This window comes from Teleopsis dalmanni, chromosome 2 (assembly GCF_002237135.1).
Source record: "Teleopsis dalmanni isolate 2A chromosome 2, ASM223713v2, whole genome shotgun sequence".
In the NCBI taxonomy this organism is placed as follows: Eukaryota; Metazoa; Arthropoda; class Insecta; order Diptera; family Diopsidae; genus Teleopsis; species Teleopsis dalmanni.
Window position 1 is genome coordinate 144684115 of NC_051847.1, and position 22634 is coordinate 144706748.

At 27.8% G+C, this 22634-nt stretch overlaps 1 protein-coding gene and 1 non-coding gene across 4 annotated transcripts in view; one reads left to right on the forward strand and one right to left on the reverse strand.

Annotated features, from left to right (window-relative positions):
- Positions 1 to 22634, forward strand: part of LOC119677788 (chitin synthase chs-2) — a 45933-nt gene that overhangs the window by 16091 nt on the left and 7208 nt on the right. The window contains exons 3-8 of one of the 3 annotated variants that reach the window (XM_038089306.1): positions 12638 to 12852; positions 16184 to 16427; positions 16498 to 17727; positions 17791 to 18061; positions 18189 to 20116; positions 20304 to 20480. In XM_038089306.1, coding sequence (XP_037945234.1) covers positions 12743 to 12852; positions 16184 to 16427; positions 16498 to 17727; positions 17791 to 18061; positions 18189 to 20116; positions 20304 to 20480 — 3960 coding nt within the window. In that variant the 5' untranslated portion in view covers positions 12638 to 12742. Of the gene's footprint in view, positions 1 to 12637; positions 12853 to 16183; positions 16428 to 16497; positions 17728 to 17790; positions 18062 to 18188; positions 20117 to 20303; positions 20481 to 20802; positions 20980 to 22634 lie in introns of those variants that run through there. The other 2 variants (XM_038089307.1, XM_038089308.1) reach the window with 2 other exon arrangements.
- Trnar-ucg lies at positions 2703 to 2775 on the reverse strand. Its single transcript has one exon. It is a non-coding gene; the product is annotated as a tRNA-Arg (tRNA).

Here is a 22634-nt window from a genome sequence, read left to right on the forward strand (position 1 = left end):
GTTGCCGAACGGACAGGAGGGTGGTTGTAATCTATTGCATAAGTGTGTGTGGGTTAAATTGGTATTGATATGTTATTATGAAACTTTTGATGATGGTGATGATGGTTACCTGGCAAAACTCGAAATAGCTGTATGATCAGCCAAAAATTTAATTTAAAAAAAATAAATAAAAATATCTTGTTGATATTCGAAACCTACCTATTATATACAATAGTTTACATTGAAATCTGAAATTAAAATTAAATTTAAAAATGACTATCTTTATTTCCAGAAAGGCTTATATGACATATGTATATAGAATTATAATGTATATAATATTTGATATTATATTATTATATTATTTTTATATAGGATATTATAAAAGTTTTATGCGATCTCAGTATATGTATATAGTATTCGCGTTTAATATATTTATTTTTTATTAAGCTCAAGATTACTACTTTTTTTGTTTCTTTTAACAAGAATAATAAAAGAATAAGAAAAAAAAAATTTTAAGGTATAAATTTTTAATTCCATACAAATTTGTAATAATTATCTGACCTTTCTAAAATGCCGCATCTTAATCATTCAAGTTTTGCAAATATTTACAGATGAATCATTTGAAGAAAAATGGTATTTAAACCGAAAAATATTTATTCTTTTATAAAGAAAGACGATAAATACTACGAAAAATGATTCAAATATTTCAAGGCAAATATTATAAGACATTCCTTGTTCATAACAGTTATACCCATTAACCATATTTTTTGCTAATACTCGTATTTAAAGATTGAATGATAAAGAAATGAATAAGAATCATTGTTTTACAAAGCAAATATTATTTAAAATGAAATAAAAATTATTTAACTAATTTTAAATTGGAATCATTGAAAAGATACGGTCATACACTTTATTCAATAAATTTAAATATTATTAATTTTATTTAACTCATTGTTTGCACATGCATTTAAGTAATTAAGTATTTGCTAAATTTTTTTCTATTTTTAAATATATAATTATAATAACATTTATATTTATAATATAAATAAAAACCCCAAGAGCTCAATACTCATAAAATCAGATTGACAGCGATTTTCTTGAAGCGCAAGGCTCCCAGAGACCTCAAATCTTATTAAACTCATACGAAACGCTGATTTGTACGATAAATGCAAGTGAACTATTGACATTTAAGGCACAACAATTATACAATATCTTAGCTTTTGTCGGATACAAGACATTGTTGTTAATGTCGATGTATTTTATATTTTGAACAAAATATTTTTATAATAGAAAACGAGTTATTTTGCATTTAATTATATATTTTTTATTTTCTTTTATTTTTTAATTTTTTGTTGGACAAGTTTGATGTCGATGATGAGGGCAACAGCTAAATCTAAGATAAAGCTAATATAATAAAAATTAGTGGCGTAGTACAATGTGTAAAAGTAAAATGATTCATATTGATAAATCACAGACCGTAGTCAAGCACATCAAGCTAAGATCAAGTGCTAATACTAATAAATAGCAAGCCGGACAACGGATGTTGGTACATAAACCTTGATTTTTAAATGGTTAATAAAAACTTCAATCTAAGGCATAAAATAGCAAATTAAATATTTTGTTTTAAAATATTTTAATCTATTTAAAAAAAATTAAAAATAAAATATAAATTAATACAAACAAATTCAAATTCAACAAAATTAATCTAGAAAAACTATTACTCATAAATAATTTTAATGTTAAAATAATATCACTTTTCTGCTAGTAATAAAAATATAAAGTAATGAATATAACAACAAATATAATTTTTACAAAAAAAAAATTCATATTAAAATAAATTTTAATTAATATTGCTTAAAAATAAATTCAATTAAATTATTAATATAATAGTTATTAATAAATATTAATTAAATTAATTTTTTCAATTTTATAATTATTTATAACTACAAAATCGTGTTAAATTTTAATAATAACAAATAAATAATATTATTTAATAATAAAATAATTAATTGTTTTAATGATCAAATATTTTTAATAATAATTTTTTTTAAACCGATATTTCGACTATTGTTCTCTATAGTCATGATTAGGGTACTAACTATACTCTGATTACAAAGAGACCAAAAAATAAAATTTATACATTTGACTTAAAATAAAACAAATAAAATATATAACATGTAGAATTAAATATATAACTTAAAAAAATTGAAGAATAAATAAATTAATATATATAAAACAAATAACTATATTACTAAAAAGAATATGTTAAAAAGGTTTCGAATAGAATTGCAAAGACAACAACAAAAATTTAGTTAATTTATTGAAGTTTAACTATAATTAATCAAATTTTTGTTGTTATCTTTTCATTTCTATTGGAACCCTTCTAACTTTTAATTAGTGTATTTTCATCATAAGACGCATCAACTCGGTTAAAAAAATTAACATTAAAAAATATTTTTATTCAATAAAAAAAATATATAACACTATGCAAAAACTTAAAATGAATTTAAAATTTATAAAGGTGTGAAAATAGTTCAATAGAAAATAAAATAAATGTATAAGATTATTCAAAAACTGATAATGTATTTAAAATTATAAAGGAGTGAAAATAGATTAATACTGTCGTACATATCATTAAAAAATAATTTAGGATGTAATTTATAGGAATTAAAAAATAGAATATAGGATTTTGATTCTTAAGAATTATAAAAAATTTAATTTTTCGACCGTGACAGGACTCGAACCTGCAATCTTCGAATTCGAAGTCCGACGCCTTATCCTTTAGGCCACACGGTCCTTGTAAACTTATATGTGTGAAACTTGCATATTAACAGTGAAAATGTATTTTAAGTTACAAAAACAATTCACGTGAGTATACTTAAAATCACAGCACAAGGGATGCTGCAATGCGATACCAAACACTAACACAGTCACAAGCTTAGCAACCACCCACACTTGAGGGAAGCAACCCTAACAGGACAAAAAGCTTTTCAACTAATCGAAAGCTTTAATATATTATTTGTGCTTACTTCTAAATATGAAATATTATTTGAATATGTGCTTTTATAATATAATATATGCATTTTGATATAAACACTTTTTCGATTATATATTAAAAATTATTAATATTAATATTATTTAATGTAATTAAAATGAATAATTATTGGAATAAAGTTGTCTGCTTGGAAAAATAAAGTTTATGAATTCTAGTTCCAACATTAAATTAAACTGTTAGTCTCATTCACTTCATGCTACAGAAAGTAATATATTAAATTAATATATTAAATGATTCTATCCTACACACTATTATATGTGTAAATTTTATTTATTAATTTTACTTTCATTTTTAATTATTTTTGCGCAACATTAATAAACTGTTATTTGTATATTAAAAAATGTTCAATAATTGCGAATCTATACTTCCAACCTGTTTTCTAAAATCTGGTTTAGATCATAATACTATATATATTATGCATTATAAGTTAAGTTATTAGAAACTGGCTCTGACTAGTATATACAAAATATCTGCAAAACAGGTGCAAAAATGTAGGTTGTACTCTAATATATTAAACAAACAAAATCGCAAAAAATTTTACTTTTAATATTTATTAACTATTAAAACAAATGAGGAAACAAAAAGTCTTTTCTTTAATGAAATTTGCGTATTTAATAATAAACAAAACTAAAGAATTTTATTATATCATATAAGTGTGACTTCGATTCTATTTTTGGGCAAATTAATACTGTGTTACTAACTTGAAGGCCTAGTAATGCAATTTCATATTAAGCGAATTTACATTCAGAAATATTTTATTTCTAAGTCGTGATCCTTAAGGTTAGGAATTACAGTTTGAACGTTTTCGTGGTTTTCTTTCTTGTTACTGGGCACTATAAATATGTACTCATATGTCTATCGCTAAAACCTGTGTATAACTGATGTTCGAAAAACTACACATTTGAATTATTTTTATTTTATTTAGACTTGAGATGTGTTAAGTTTCTGCTACATAGAGCTTCTCTTCATAATAACTTTATAAAATTTCAAATTACAAATATTTATATCCAAAATCAAAAGGATTCTTTACTTTTCTGTGGTACTATATACTAAAAAAATCGGTTCTTATTATTATAATTAATTAATACTGATTATAGTATCGGTATAATTATTGTATTGTCAGTTTATTTATAACGAGGCGACCATTCTGTTTATTATTTTGAGCGGCTTTTTGTTAATAAAAACTGTTGCTAATAGGTCATTACCTGGCTGATTTAATTCCACTGATGCTTACAAAATACGCTTCGCTAGATACTAATTCAATCATTGTTGACAATATTGCACAACCAAAATTTTTAATATTTTTAAATATCGTTAAAATCATTAATTCTAAACAAAGCTATAACTCATTTGTTTATATGAAAGTAGATTGTAAAACGTTGCGCATTAGATAAATTTAAGTTAACGATACCTACTCTCTTTCTCTTTTTCTCCCTCCCTCTCTCTCTCTCTCTCTCTCTCTCTCTTTCTATCTCTCTCTCTCTCTCTCTTTCTATCTCTCTCTCTCTTTCTCTCTTTCACCGTGACATAATTAATAAAATGATGTTTTCCTTAAATATAGTTTTCGAGGTAAGGTTTCTTTTCAATGTTTTGCTTACTGGAATCCCTCCAAGTTTGGATCCAAACATGGTTTCAAAAATGATCTATTATATTTTTTGATTATCTCAAATATAAAATAATAATAATTAATGATAAACGACCTATTTTATCAAATGCTGTTTATAGTTATAATATAATAACTTAATTATTTTTTAGACATAATTTTTTGAATATATATAAAACTGTAATCGGTAGAAAAATGAAATTTTGTGTACTAAATATAGAGATATATTTAGAGATATATTACTAAGGTTCAGAAACTGTCGTGATATTCTGCCCACTGCAACACCCACCCTTCATACAAAATTTTAATAAAATATTTTTTATTATTTTTTTCTGTTGTGCGTTCTAAGCTAATTATTGTAAATGAGTGATATATGACCTATTTTATCGAATGCTATCTAGAGTTACGATTACTTAATTATTTTTTAGTCATTTTATGTTGATTGCTTTTTGCAAAAATAAAATTTTTATTGCATATTTAAAACGGAGTTTGTAAGTTTAAGAGCTTGCTTAGAAGCTATAAACACGGTTGCCACTTGAAAATTTTTTTCTGTACCAAAATTGGTTTAAAAAGGTACCATTTCTGTAAAAAAAGGTCCAAAATTTTTCTATTGTCTTTTTATAAGAAAATACAATTTATATAAAATGTACAAAAAGTATAAAACAATACAATATCCACAATAAAGTTGGGTCGCCGAAAATGTACCATTTTTTGAACATGAGTACCAGAGTACCAAACGGAAAAAAAAGTACCAATTTTGGTACTAAAGTACCATAAGTGGCAACCGTGGCTATAAATAAGCAATATACTTCTTTGCTGTACGCAGATTTTTTAAGAGATTTAATTTTTGGAAATTATTTTTTTTTTCAATTCAAATTTAATACGGCATGAATATAAAACCTAAAATGGATGGCAATCTATTTTCTATATTTTTCTAAAAATTTAATTACAAATTATTCTATTATTCAGAATTATTCGAAGTTGCGATATCAAACATTATTAATGTTGATCTGCTGAAGAAATATATTTTCAGAAAGAATTTTTTTATTTGAATATTCGTCACCTACAAGTTTTCTTGATGAAAAATAGATGGACTAAATATTTTTTAAGGATTTTTTTATTACATCTAGATATTGAAATCAAATTAATGGTATTAATACACTATAAAAAAGCTTTTTTTACCCCGATTGATAGAATATATAATTTAAAATATAGCACTTACTAAGTAAGTTAGTTCGTTACTACAGACGTGCTTGGCGTTATCTAGTAACTGGAGGAATTCACTCCGCCAGCGTATGATTTGAATATAACGATAACTAAAATTGAAACTATCGTTAATATTACTAATCACAGGAATACTCAAAAAGAGAATTGGTGGCATTTAAGAGGGCTAAAGAATAAAAAGAATCAGGGAACTAAAGAAAAGCAAATCATTTTTAAAAAAAATGATGGAAAATAAAAACATTATTCAAAGAAATAATCCTTGACAAAATTTCTACAAAAACGAACATTAAATATAGAATATGGAGTTAAATACTGCAGATTATAGATCTATCGATCTATAATCTATAATCATCGATCAATAACATTCAAGTTAGTTTATATTGAGAGCAATTATAAAATTTTACTTCAAACACACCTTAAGGAGGGTCACTCCACCACATGCCTTCATATTACTTACGATTAAATAATTAAATAATTAGTAATAAATAAAATAATAAATAAATAATAAATTAAATAATAATTAAATAATTCTTAAACCACACTACAGAACAGTATTTTGATTTAAAGAAAGTCACGAGTGGTAAATAAAAATAAAAAAGATACTATGGTAATAACTACACAATTGTAGTAGATCAGTGGAATATCCTTATATCTAATCTAATGTGTACTAAAAAAAGTAAAAGAAAGAACAACAACTTTAAGTTGTCTCTGAATTAATGCATACCATATTTAAACAAATAATAATCTTACTAACAATATCTAACAACGTGAAATATGGCCATCACCTAAAACTTTGGTATTAAGTTTACTTTACAAATCACTGCAAATCCATGCCAGTAATAAATAAATGTCAGAGTTAAAGAGAAGCAATCATTTCACTCTGTCCAACTCTAAAGGAACTATAGGTGCTTATTATTTTAAAAAAATTCACTATGAATCTTATACTTATTCTCTTGTCTTCTCAAAATTGAATACAATGAGATCCAAATAATTAGTTTTTATAATTATTATGATTTTTAACTTGCAATTCAAAATCATATTTCTGCACGCTAATGCCAATGGCTTGAAGTTGAGCAATAAATTCTTTGTATCTCGGAACAATACATTACATCTTATATAATTAATATTGTACTTTACACAGCTGCATTTAAACGTATATGTATCACTTGGTCTCAGGAACTCTTTTACACGTAGATATTAATTATTTCTTTAAGATTGTATAATTATAGTGAAGGTTGTGCTTTAGTTACTTGCATGATCAAACGATCAAGAGTTTATAATTAATCACATTTTTTAAAAGTAAATGAGTGACACCTTTAGCTTTTAGCACAAGAAGTATATTAAAATATCAAATATAATATACTTAAATATATTTTCAACACTAGTAAATAAATTCCTTTATTATTGATAGCTACTCGTATACAAACTAAATTATATTTACTTATAAATATGTATATTTTTTTATTTCATAAAATTAATTCTTCAAGGTAATCTAGTTTTCAGGTTTCCACCAATGTCTTAAACCACATATATTAAAAAAATTATATATCTGCATTAAAAAGTATCTAGAATAAACTGTTTAATATTAAAGACAAAATATAAAATGAAATTTAAAAATAATATGCAACACAAAAGATTCGTTGTGAAACGCTATCAATAATTGCCGTAATTTATGATAATCAATAACTGGTTTATATTCAGATACTGCGAAGCCGGTAGATTTATTTTATTTTAGATTTTCGTCGATTATTTTGGTGCTATTAATTTAACTTAAAACTTAGTCACATTATCAAATTTTTGTTAAGTACAATATTATTATGGGGCGAACATGCTCTCCTTGTATGGTGCGAGTACCAAAACTATCTATCTCATCAGTGGATTAATAATACATCTAATTTTCTCTGTTCTAACATATAAACAATGCATGATCATTAAGACTTACTTCCATTCTCATCCATTCATCCATTATAATCTATATAAACATATTTGAATCAACATTCCGTAAATAACCAATATATATTACAACATTAATACCACATCCAAAACAAAACTGAGATTTTAAAAGGATGGTGTCACAAGACACTCAAGATGCTCTATTTTGGCTTTGTTAAGCAAGAAATTTACCTGACGTGTAATTTTATTGATGTAAATTACCCATCAAGATCATCCAAATTGTCATCAAAATTCATTTTTTATTTGGTTACGCAAAAAATCTATTTACGGTTTTTAAAAAACATCCAGAACTATAACATATCCCAAAAATGCTCGTTGATTTGCGTGATTTTGAATTTCAAGCAATCACTTTGTCAGAATTATATGATTCCAATGTAATTCTCAAATACAGTCAAACCGGTTTTTCTGCGGTGGGTAGGGACCGTACGAAAAAAAATCACATAAAAAAATCCTTCAAAACATCATCTGTAGCTATAAAAAATAGTTTTCAAAAAAAAATTTTTTTATGTGATCAAAAGGGAACGCATAAATGTAGGTATGACTGTACTGTAAATTATCAAAGAATGATAATATATAACCTAACTTTGATCCAAATTCTTCATAACTACTTCAGCACAAAACTACTTCAGAATTAAGGCTAAAATCTGTCTTTATTTTAGTTTTTCTAATTAGGAAAGCAGTTTTGTTTACCAAAATATTAGAAAATCTACAGCAGCAAAACTGAATCACCGATTTTTGTGAATGCAAATTCATCACAGGAACAACTCAGAGAAGATAACCAGAATAAGTAAACATTAGCTTAACTTAAGGTTAAAAACCGTTTCTTAAAAGTTTTTCCTATAGAACAATAATTTTCTTGGAACGAATATGTTAACTAAATCGAATACACAATAAATGCCTACGGAAAACGATAAAGAATTGAAACAATATCATAGAAATTGATAGAAAATTAATGTGGATCGGACATTCTCTGCGGAAGTCTTATAATAGTCGCACAATTAAAACCTTAAGAAAATAAACAAAAAGACTGCTGAAAACAAACATCACGACGATCACTGCTATAAAAATTAAATAGCAGAGATAAAAGCAGAGATTCTCACAGGTTTGAATTAAGATTTCGTGTTTCAAAAGGGGATGTGTAAAGAATAGAGGCTATTCGGAATTATGCTCAACGATCAATGCTCATTATTATTATTAACTAATTAATATTGACACATAGACTTCTTATAATTTAGAATTGATTTACACTTAAAACAATAAACTCTTATAAGAGTTTAAAGAATTGTCAAAAACTTAGAATTATATTGCAATAAATTATGAAAACTCTCAGATACCTTAATATGTTATCTACTAAATAAAGATGAAATTTCTTCAATTAAACATTAAGTAACTTTTAATTTTACACTTTTTATTATGAATACATATGTATACTTTATAAAAACATATCACTATACCTAGATATTTTTTTCATCAAAAAAACTTACCAAGATGTTACGTTACATATGAGTTATGTAGGGCAAGGTCCATAAGAACAATACCTACAAGTACAAAATGCAATATTATCATAATCACCACTACTGAAATAAAAAATATTATAAACAAACAAAAAAATTATATATGTATATAAATATATATAATTATGTTTATATGTAGTGCTAGATTTAAATGTGTAAAAAGTTGCCCCAGTGGCTTATATCAGTTACCGCTTAACTATTTTACCATAGCAGTTTATTTTACATAACTTTATGGTTGATGCACAAAACTCAGTAGAAGATAGAAGATATTTAGAAACAAAGTAGCGATTAGATCTATCTACGCATTACTGACAACTTACGAGTCTGTGTCAGTTGGTCTTCATTTTTAGTTTATATAAATTTTCATAAATAAATTAAGCTTTTTTTCTTATTGTTTTATAAAAGATAATTACTAATGCCTCAGTAGGTAAAAATTAGTGCTAAAGTGTGAAGTTGAAAAATTTTACTTTTACTTTTATGTGAAAGTGAAAAGTTAGTATTAATTATGAAGTTCAACGGAATTTTATTTACTTTAAGATGTGAAAAATGAAACCTAAAGTAAAAATAGTAATAATTAAGAGCAATAAAAAAGAAACTGTCATTGAGATAAATTAAGAGTTTACCGTGTTATCGTAAGAAATTAAAAATATAAAATCTTATCTTTATCTTAATTATCTTAACTCTTAAATAAAGTAATACTCAAATGCAGTTAGTTACACTTAATATTATTCTAGGTAGGCAAGTTTAGTAGCAGTCTTACGTCAAGCATCCTCTATTTACTGAAAACACTTTTTTCCACTGGTTAAACCTTGATCAGTAACCAAAGCTAAAAAAAAAAAAAATTATGCCTTAGCCTATTTTGGAAAGTAGTTAATGATCTTTACTTATTATATCATAACGATGTAATGCCGTACAATAGGTTAAGGTTGTTTATACAAGTTTTAACTTTCCAAGTTATTACAGTGACACAGAATGTGTTCTGTTGTTTCCTCTTCTTCGTGACAAAGTCTGCAGCTATCATCCTTTGTAATACCTAAATTCGATAGATGTTTTTTGACTCCGCAATGCCATAATAGCTCTCTAGTTTTGGCTTTTGATTGATTTAGCTTATGTGCATTCTTTAGCTTATGTCCAAGCAATTACATTATCCCTATCAGTCTAAGTTTCTTTTTTCAGTCATTCATTAATTCAGTGCTTTAAAAAGCTCCCTGAACGACCGCAGAATGGTTTTTCCCCAATATAATATGAGACCGCCTCTTTTCTGACTAGTTTATCCACTTTCTCATTTTCTTTAAATCCGCTGAGTCTTGGAATTCATATTAAGTGTACCCAGTTCCTTTCAGTAAGATCTTTAAGAAGTTGAAGGCTTTTCCACACTTGTTTTAAAGTCACTTGATTTGAGCGGAATACTTGGAGTGTTGATTTGCTGTCGGAGATAATATACATATATATTTTTCCCCCTGATGGGTTTGCCTTTATATTTTCTTAGATATAATTCAATTGCTTGTACTTTGCCATGAAAAACTGAATTTTCTTGACTTATACTCGCAAATATTTCTTCTTTTGGTTTAAACCAATAGACTCCGTCCCCACTACTTTCAACGCTTAGGAGCCAAACGTGTACCACAGATGGTAATCTCCAAGAAATAGAGGTATGTTTCCTTCCCAGTCAGAACGGAAGAATAAGAAGCATACTAGAACAACTATTATACTTTATTCAAAGGACTTATATGAATTTGGTAAGTTATTTTGTTTTCATCATAATATTCTTTTAGAATATTTAAAAAGATAGTTACAAATCAGGGATGATAGCACAGTACAATACTTCTAAGTTATAAAAGAATTTACAAAAGAAAATACTTTACCCACGTTTCGCAAATTAAAAGTTTCGAATACTATTTATACAAAACGTATAGATAATATTGTGATAGCCGCCTGGCTTTATACATTGGAATTAAGCAGCAATTTTTAAAACCATCAGAAAATACTTAATTAAAAATATATTTTAAAATATGTATTTCGTCCTATAAAGATATATTCCCCTTAAAAGATAATTTATGGCATGTATGTGTCCTAGGGTTCTATATATACGTCTATTGATGATTGATATTGATACTAAATTGAATTTGATAATACTTACAATACGAAATTGGTTTTAAAGCTTACAAATTGTGTACTTGTTCGATACCAAAACTTAAGAGAAATTGCAGAATAGCGTTATACAGATGAGATATAGTAATCCTCAGTATTATAAAAAATTACTAGCCTTTCATTATATCCACTAAATTATTTGTGTGTACATATATATATGATGCAGCAATTATTTTCTGTAATCAACTTTGCTTTGCAGTTTAGAGAATGAATAAGTAAATCCTATACAATCATATATATAAAGTATAAAGTACTTCTAAAGAATGTTATTTTTGCTAACTTCTTGCCTACTTCATAGTTAAACTTATTGCAATTTAACATGTTCTACAGTTCAACGACTTTACTCCTTTCCAGCTAGGCAGACAAGGTCAGCTTTGTTAAAATTACAAGTATCTTATGAAACCCTTTTTTAAATTAAGTTCTTAAACTGCACAAAGGAGCAACAATATACCTGTTAATAATATCAAACGAATGTATCTTTTGTATGCTGTGTTAAAATAAAAAGAAAAATAAATTAAAATGGCATGTATAGATAAAACGAAAAGTTTTTTTTGTACCTAAAACTTTTTATTTTATTTAATATATAATGGAAATATATTACACAATGTAAATGACTACATTAGGCAAAAAAGAAAAACAAGAATCAGTACATGATTTAAGACATGTCCAGTTCTGAAGTTAATCCCAAACTGAAATCAATGCACTTCATCAGAGCTCTACTCGTAGTAAAGTTAGAATGAGATGTGGTTTAAAATGGAGATTACTGATTACTGAATCTTACATGGCAAGATATACCACTTAATTTATTGCAACATGGCAGATAATTTCATGCTATGTTACTTCTAAATGATCTATTTGAATGTTAGCAGTACAAGCAATAAGTAAAAATATCTGTACAATACAGTGATATGATTTATCTGTAATTTTATTTTAGTAATATCTCTTACAAAATATTTTTATGCGCTATAAAAGTAAGTGCATAAAATATCTATTATCATAGATTTACATAACAATTTTAAAATACTCACACTTTAAGTATCAAACTATAACCATCACAGGTATATTACGGAAATATACCTTTCGTATAAACAATTTTAACTTTAAATTCTTTTTCATATCAACTTCATTAAAAATTATTTGTTTCATTTTCTTTTATAGGAAAATACAATAATTTTATTAACCAAGAATAAAGACGAATTCATTCAAGACTGGCTTAAAAATAGCAGCAGCGGCAGCAATAGCTTTATTTTTTAATTGTGGGAGATGTCTGCCATAAGGCATCGCCCTCTGGCACCTCCAGGGACGGGCGATAGTGATGACAATTTTACAGATGATGAGAGCACTCCATTAACTCAAGATATTTATGGCGGAAGGTAAGTTTAATCAAACAATCACACAAGTTATGTAAATAAAATGATGTTGGTGACATCTTGAAATTTATGCAAATTGCTACTTTGTAACGAAAAAATATGGAAAGAAAACATTTATACAATAGCTACTTCATGGTTGATGGTTAGCATAGCTATTGTAATTTTTTATAAACATAAATAAATTATATACCAGGAGATATAGAATCAAATCTTATAAAATGATTGTTTTGTTTACATAGTGTATGCGTGTTTGTGGTTGTATTATTTTTTATGTGAATAATAAAACATCAATAGATAAACATAGCTGGATCTACAATAAATTAATATTGAGAAAAAAATAGTTGAGAACCCATTATTTGGACCACCTTAATAGTGATGCAGAGTATTTCTAACATAAATCAAAATTTTAAAAGTAATAATAAAATATTCCTGCTAAAAACTATCTAAAAGTTGTTTTTAATTCATTTAAGGAATTTATTTTAAAAAATTAAAAGACATAGTAAAATATTCTTAAGTCTTTTGTAAGATAACTTATATGTTATCTTACTGCAACATAATTACCGGAAAATATTTCTTTTCATTCTGTGTGTCTATTTGATGATACTATAGAGCATATGTTACTTTCATTTTATCAACATAATTAATTTTAAAAGATTTCAACTATTTATCACCTTAAACCGTCTAGATTAAAAAAAAATATCTGATTAAATTTAGAATCCAGCTAAATTTACTCAAAAATTAAGAAACTAGTTTTCATATAACAGACACAGATAAGCAGATAAACTGAAAAACTTATAATCATACAGATAATAGAAGCGATTCGTCTCATATTGCCTTTCAATCAATATGGGTTATCCATATCGATATCTTAATTTAGCAGCAATGTTTTAGTGATATATGTTAAACATATCCAAGTAAAAAATTGACTTTTTAAATTAAATTTTAGATTTATACAAAATTTTGTAGGTAAATAAATGATAATTCTCATATTCTTTAATTTTTTAATGCTCTAAATTATTTTGTGAAGAATATTTAATAATGGAGTGGGTTGATGGCTAGAATATGTTCGTATAAGTTCGTAATCATAATGTAAATTAGTTGAAATCTCTCTTCAATTTTGAATAAGGAGATCTTTTATATAATATACGTTATATAGTCGATACATACTTTTGATATTGGCAAAATAATAAAATACGAATTTTACAAACTATTCTATAAGGTTTACTTATACGAAATGAAGTATCGAGCATAAGCTTGTAAGAGATTAAACTGCACCCTAAGAGGTAAAAATTTCATAAAATTTTTATTTTTCATAAAATGTGGGGGTTATCTAATTCCTGTTTCTGATTTGGTAGCACTGATGCAGTGATATATGTTTAAAACTGTCGACTAATAATATTCAATTTATATAAATTTACTACAAATATAGTGATGATTTCATAAATGAATTTCTTTTTTGGCTTGATAGATGTGTCAATAAGCAATACTTTAACATTTGGATCTTCTGGAACAATTACAAACCATAAATAACTGTAGAAAGACCATCACATCCATAATAAGCCATTGTACAGTATAATATTCAGTGCAAAGATGTGATAGACCCAGACTTTTTAGAAAATGACGAAACTGTAACAGAAATTTCAGTCGTTTCATTCAGTTGATTACCAATATTGTTTGGCACGGCTTCGAAAAACCGGTATTAAAAGTCGCTCAATACATCCTATCTTGTCTTTGTTAAATAAGGAATTTTTCGGACGTTTTTTTTGTGTGGAGTTGTGCTAAAGATACTGTTTACCTCTAGACATTTTAAAAACGAATATTTCTCAAGTTATAAAAGAGCTATTGCCAGTTAGCTGCCAACAAATCTTCAAAAAAATACCGCCAAAGTATTCAGTAATGTAAGATATTCCGAAGAGGATATTTGAATGATGTTATATACCACATCCAGTGGCAAGAAACCTATGTATATTAAAAAAATATAGAAATTTCAAATACAGGTATATTTTATTTATTTTTGCTTTTAAAAACACAGAATGGATAACTCTAGACCTATTCTTTTGTAAACATGTCTTAAAATAACAAATAAAATAAGCACTACTTTCGAAATCATTCGTTGCCAATTAACAAAAAATTTCATATATATTTTTAAAAAACGTTCACAATAGACGAATTTTTAGTCTTGACTACCATGCGATTTGAGCTGCTTATTACTTAAGCGGTTTCAAAAAGGTTGGACTAAATAAACCAGCAGTGTTGTTGTTTCATATGCTATTTTAAAAATAACAGTTATTCTTTTGTGATATGCTTACAAAAGAAAAAGCCTTCTGTAGATATGTAAAGAATAAGATATCACACTTCTTCAATGCGTTACAATAATTGTGATTAGCTTAATATACTAACATCTTCTAATATTATAATATACGATATCTTCACATCGTGTATGGGAATGCCATGCATATAATGGAAAATGCTGTAGAAATTTATTTTTTTGTCCTTAAAACTATTCTAGTTCAGTGGCTTATATTGTGGTTGTATAATATCACTCAAAACGAAGAATATTTCGTTATTTAGACTAACTTTAGATTAATTTAAGTTTTGAAGGGGTCACATTATACAAGAAACTATTTCTAATAATAATATTCAATAAAATGCTTATACCATTTTTAATTGAAATTTATTGTTAATTTAGATTGTTTTTCACATCGGTACTACTATCTTATAATGAAGTTATAAATATTTTGAGTTAAAATTGTATATAATAATTTTTTCACAGTTCAGAAAATTTTGTTCAAATAATTTTTTTAATCAAAACTGAAACAATTTCTTGAACAAAATAAATGACCCTCAGTCCACATAGATTTGATCGTTTTACGTAATTCTTCACACCGTGAAGGTGTGGTCCATTCAAAAATAATTACTGTACTTTTGCTTAAGTGTAACACCAATTAAAATTGCTTTGAAATGCCGGAAACTATTCTACAATTTTTAATGAACCTCACCTCCAGATTGTAATGAACAATAAAACAAGAAATTTTTAAGACAATCACCTGCCATATGAACTGTAATTATTATTAAATTTTTATTTATTGCTTTTAATTTCTTGCATTTTTATAAATAATTATTACTACTTACATAAAATTCAAATCTACGTTATATATAGCATTTTTTAATATACTATAGATAATTGATTTCTGTACAATTAATGCTAAACAAAGCGTCAATTATTATATTAGTTGCATATTAAATACAATATAAATATTTATTTTATTAAATAATATATTTTATAAAGATTTAAATGCATATTAATTATTTCCTTTATATTTTTCCATTTTAGTCAACGCACTATACAAGAAACAAAAGGCTGGGATGTATTTCGAGATCCACCCATAAAAGTCGAAACTGGTTCAACTGCCAATCAAGAATGTTTAGAAATTACAGTGAAAATTTTAAAAATATTTGCCTACATACTAACATTTATAATAGTACTAACGGGAGGGGTGGTAGCAAAAGGCTGTGTCTTATTTATGACATCACAATTACGTAAGGATAAAAAAATAGAATATTGCAATAAAGATTTGGTGAGTACAACAATCATAAAACACCCATCTATTGATCCAATATAATTATAATATCGAAATACTTTTACAGGGTCGCGATAAGACTTTCATCGTTAAACTGCCAGAGGAGGAGCGGATAGCATGGATATGGGCACTAATGATAGCTTATGCGATACCAGAAATCGGTTCACTTATACGTTCTGCACGCATTTGTTTTTTCAAAACCTTCAAAGTACCAAAGACTGGTCATTTTCTATTCATCGTACTAATGGAGAGTTTTAGTGCACTCGGCACTGCACTGCTTATGTTTGTTGTACTACCACAAATTGATGCTATACAAGGCGCAATGTTAACGAATTGTCTATGCGTGATACCTGGCATATTAGGATTATTATCACGCACTTCTAAAGAAGGCAAACGGGCCGTAAAAGTTATTATAGATATGGCTGCTGTAGCGGCACAAGTAACTGGTTTTGTTATCTGGCCATTATTGGAGAATCGTCGAGAATTATGGGTTATACCGGTAGCGTGTTTAATGATGTCATGTGGATGGTGGGAAAATTACGTTTCTCCTCAATCACCTTTCAGACTGATTCGCGCCATGGGACATATTAAAGAAGAACTAAAATATACACGCTACTTCTGTCACATGTTCATATCGATTTGGAAAATATTTCTGTTTTTCTGCTTAGTACTTTTAATATATTGGGTACAAGGTGAAGAGCCTGGAAATATATTTAGCATGTATAGTGATGCATTCGGTCCACATAAAATATCTGTTGACGAGTTGGCAACAAGTTTGACTAATGTTCTACCAGATACTTTAGATGCAGCTAATATAGATACCATCGACATTGATGCCTCACACAATATGGTCATTTATGTATTACTTTTACAAATTTTTGGTGCTTATATGTGTTATATCTTTGGAAAATTTGCTTGCAAAATTCTTATACAAGGGTTCAGTTATGCCTTTCCAGTCAGTTTGACAGTACCTATCACTGTTTCACTGCTGATAGCTGCTTGTGGTTTACGCATCGATGATCCCTGTTTCTTCCATGACACATTACCAGACTATTTATTCTTTGCGAGTCCATCAAACTTTAGATTTAATGATTTTGTTACACAACAAATGGCCTGGGCTTGGATACTGTGGTTACTAAGTCAAACTTGGATTTCGCTGCATATTTGGACACCAAAATGCGAACGTTTAGCTACAACCGAAAAATTATTTGTTAAACCTATGTACTCTTCCTTGGTTATTGATCAATCTATGGCAATGAATCGTCGTAGAGATGATCAAGCAGATGTTAAAACAGAGGTAAAATATTTATTGTTATTGCATTTAACTTATCTTCTAACGGTATATATGTATATTTTATAGGATCTCTCCGAAATTGAAAAAGAAAAGGGTGATGAATATTATGAAACCATATCTGTGCATACTGATGGTTCAGCTATGCACACTAAACCAACAATCAAATCTTCTGATCATATAACCAGAATTTATGCTTGTGCTACTATGTGGCATGAAACTAAAGATGAAATGATGGAGTTCTTGAAGAGTATTATGCGTATGGATGAAGATCAATGTGCTAGAAGAGTAGCCCAAAAGTACTTGCGTATAGTGGATCCAGATTATTATGAATTTGAAAGTAAGCAGTTTACTTAGTAAATATATCCTAAAACTATATTACATTATGTATGTAATTGGTTACATTTTTTATTTTATTTATTTAAAATTTATTACACTCCTTAGTAATTTATTGGTTTTTTGTTTAGCACATATTTTCTTTGATGACGCTTTCGAAATTTCGGATCATAATGACGACGATATACAAGTAAATCGCTTCGTCAAATTACTTGTAGCGACTATGGATGAAGCCGCCTCTGAAATTCATCAAACCACAATACGTCTACGACCACCTAAAAAATATCCCGCACCTTACGGTGGTCGCTTGGTTTGGACTTTACCTGGCAAAACCAAATTTATTACACATTTAAAAGACAAAGATCGCATACGTCATCGTAAACGTTGGTCACAAGTAATGTACATGTACTATTTGTTGGGACATCGTCTAATGGAATTGCCAATATCAGTGGATCGTAAAGATGTAATTGCAGAGAATACTTACTTGTTAACCCTCGATGGTGATATTGATTTCAAGCCCGCTGCTGTAACATTGCTCGTGGATTTAATGAAAAAGAATAAAAATCTAGGTGCAGCTTGTGGACGTATACATCCAGTTGGTTCAGGTCCTATGGTATGGTATCAACTTTTTGAATACGCTATTGGTCATTGGCTGCAAAAAGCTACCGAACATATGATTGGCTGTGTACTTTGTAGTCCTGGTTGTTTTTCACTCTTTCGTGGTAAAGGTTTAATGGATGACAATGTTATGAAAAAATATACTACACGTTCCGATGAAGCTAGGCATTATGTGCAATATGATCAGGGTGAAGATCGTTGGCTTTGTACGCTATTATTGCAAAGAGGTTATCGTGTTGAATACTCAGCTGCATCGGATGCCTACACACATTGTCCTGAAGGTTTCAATGAATTCTATAATCAACGTCGTCGTTGGGTACCTTCAACTATAGCCAATATTATGGATTTACTCGGTGATGCTAAACGTACTATTAAAATTAATGACAACATATCGTTGTTGTATATTTTCTATCAAATGATGTTAATGGGTGGTACTATACTTGGTCCAGGCACGATCTTTCTTATGTTGGTGGGTGCTTTTGTCGCTGCTTTTCGTATTGATAATTGGACATCGTTTCACTATAATATTGTGCCTATACTGGGTTTTATGTTTGTTTGCTTTACGTGTAAATCTAATATACAACTGTTTGTAGCACAAGTGCTTTCGACAGCTTATGCGCTTATCATGATGGCTGTTATAGTCGGTACGGCATTGCAGTTGGGTGAGGACGGCATTGGTTCACCATCTGCGATATTCTTAATAGCTATGACGGGGTCATTTTTCATAGCGGCGTGCTTGCATCCGCAAGAGTTTTGGTGCATAACATGTGGTTTAATATATTTGCTCTCGATACCTTCCATGTATTTGCTACTCATTCTGTATTCTATCATTAACTTAAACGTCGTCACTTGGGGGACCCGTGAAGTTGTAGCAAAGAAAACGAAGAAGGAAATGGAAGCTGAGAAGAAAGCAGCAGAAGAAGCTGCTAAACGTGTTAAACAAAAAAGTATGCTCGGTTTTCTGCAAGGTGGCATAGGTAATAATGCTGACGAGGAAGGATCAGTAGAGATATCGCTTGCTGGACTATTTCGTTGTATATTATGTACGCATGGCAAAACAAGTGATGAGAAAGCGCAATTAACTGCAATAGCCGAATCTTTGGACACAATTAAATCACGTTTAGAAACTTTAGAGCATGCCATAGATCCACATGGACAACATACACGCCATGGACGGAGACGCACTACATCAAGCGGATCTAAAGATCATCATTTATTGTCCTCTGTAGCAGAAAAATCAGGTGATGAGTCGGAAGAATCAGATTCAGATACTTCAGCAGAACCCAAACAAGAACGTGACTTCCTTACCAATCCTTATTGGATAGAAGATGCCGATTTGCGTAAGGGTGAAGTAGATTTTCTATCAAGCGCTGAATTGCAATTCTGGAAAGACCTTATAGACAAGTATCTTTATCCAATTGATAATGATCCTGTGGAACAGGTAAGTTAAAGTATACGTTATACTTTTGAAAATTACAAAAGTGGATTATAAAACGTACGTGCGATGTTGCCATATTTAATTACTATAAATTTTTTTATTTAGCAGTAACATTTGACCCAAACTAGTAGTGTTGCCATATTGTTATAAAATTAAAATTGTTTATATTAATAAAAAAATTAAATTTTAGGCTAGAATTGCTAAAGATCTTAAAGAATTGCGTGACTCTTCTGTATTTGCATTTTTCATGATAAATGCATTGTTCGTTTTAATTGTATTCCTTTTGCAATTGAACAAAGATAATATTCATGTGAAATGGCCATTTGGGGTGCGCACGAACATAACTTATGATGAATCCACACAAGAGGTAAATTTTGTAAGGGATCACGGGGATGACGTCAAAATTTTAGGTATAATTTTAAGTATAGCTTTAAGTATAAGTTAAGATATAATTTTAGGTATAAATTTATAAGAGAAGTTTTGACGCCTTCTTGCGGAGATCCCAGTGTATACTTTACTAACATATTTTTCTTTTTTTTCTTTTATATATTTTTTTAAAAAAATTATATTGAAAATGATTATAAAATGCTTTGTGCGGTGATGTGCTGTGCTAAATAATTAAAAATTATATTCGAAAACCATGTTAACGAAAAACATGAATCCGACATTGTGTATATGTAAACAATCAGGAACGGATTGCAGCCGATCTGATTGAACTAAGGAATAAGTCGGTCTTCGCATTTTTCATGGCCAACGCTTTATTCGTATTAATTGTATTCTTGTTACAACTCAACAAGGACAAATTGCATATTGTTTGGCCATTGGGAGTCAAAACAAACATAACGTACATTGAAGAGACAGCTGAGGTTTTTATTATTTGTTCAAACAAACAAAATTTATTAATATTCTTGTTCATTGTTTTTTGTTTTGTTTAAATTGTTGTTATTTTTGGTTTTTTACGTGTTTCTAACTACTCACAAATCTGGTTTTAATCATTTTTGTTTAACTTTTATTTTTTTTTTCTCTAAATTTTATCATTTTTGGTATTTAATCTAAATTAATTTCGTGTACTTTGTTCTAATTTCCCCCCTCTAATCACATATCTACTTACTGCTCTGTACTTCTCTATTTACTTCTGCAATAAACACAACAGCAACACTTCTCTAAAATTGCTCAGATTGAAGAAGAAAAATATAGATTGGATTAAATTCGTTAAAAGTTTGTTTCTTTCAAAGACAGAAATAAGATTTAATTAAAATATACAATAAGACATATACGGAAACATTTACGATAATGTATCTTATTATTAACCTATTATAATAGTAAATACTTAGATAATGGTCTTAGTGTATTACTATTGCAACTCTGCTAATACCAAGAAAAATAGACTTTAATGTAGAAGTTTCATTTTTTTCGTATCGCTTATATAAATTTTGTACACCTACAAGTGCTACTCAGATTCACATTCGTTTGATTTAATAGGTTATATCCATTTGAATAACGAGATATTAATATAACACATAGAGCATGTAGGTATTTCCTCAATATTAGTTAACTTTGTGCTAACGATTAAATAGATCGGGTCAAGTTAAAAATGTCGTTCTGAAAATTAATAGAATTACTTAAACTATTTGATTCATTTTAAAATAATTTAATTTTTTGGAGTAGTACCGGTATACTCTCTGTTATTTGCTTAATAATATTAATTAAATAAATATTTAATTCCTAAATTAAATTAATAATTAATTAATATTTAACTCTTAAATTAATTTTAAATATATAAATGATTTAAATATTTTTTCATAGAATAGAAGAGAAAAGTTGAAGACAATATAGTCTTCAACTGGTAAAACTTCAATAAGCGTGACTCAGGTAGTAACAGTGCAAATGTGGATACAATACATATATTTTATTTAACTGATCTATCAATTTTAAATTAATTCAATTAAATTTCAATCACTTTATCTTAAACTAAAATTATTACTACATAATCAAATCAAGGTGTCACCAAAGAATCCACCGCTGGATCAAATAAACTAATTTTTAAAAGTATAGAACTGTGATTATTTTAAATAACATATGTACAAATAATATTTGGTCCAAATCTCTCGCAATATGAGAAACACTCTGAAACTTTTAGTGATTGAAATATACATATTTATTTTCATTTAAATATATGAAAATATATGTTAAATTTATGTTTTATGTTAAGCCCTCTTAACGATATCTTAAAGATTTCTGTATGGTACAAACATATAAAGTAACTTTCATGTCATTTCGACATATTCAATATTTCGTAACAGATTTATTCCAGTCCTCAAATAGGTTCATTCTTTACAGCGACATAACTTATAGGTCTTCCGATATGTTAAGTAAATCATGAAAAATTTTTTAATATTGATCTAAACATCAAGCGTGTAAACATCAAATCAAATATAACTTGTAAGCTTCTTAAAGTCTTTCATAGACATGCTATTAAGACACACTTTAAAGAATATTGTCAAAGTTGTCAGAGAGGGAG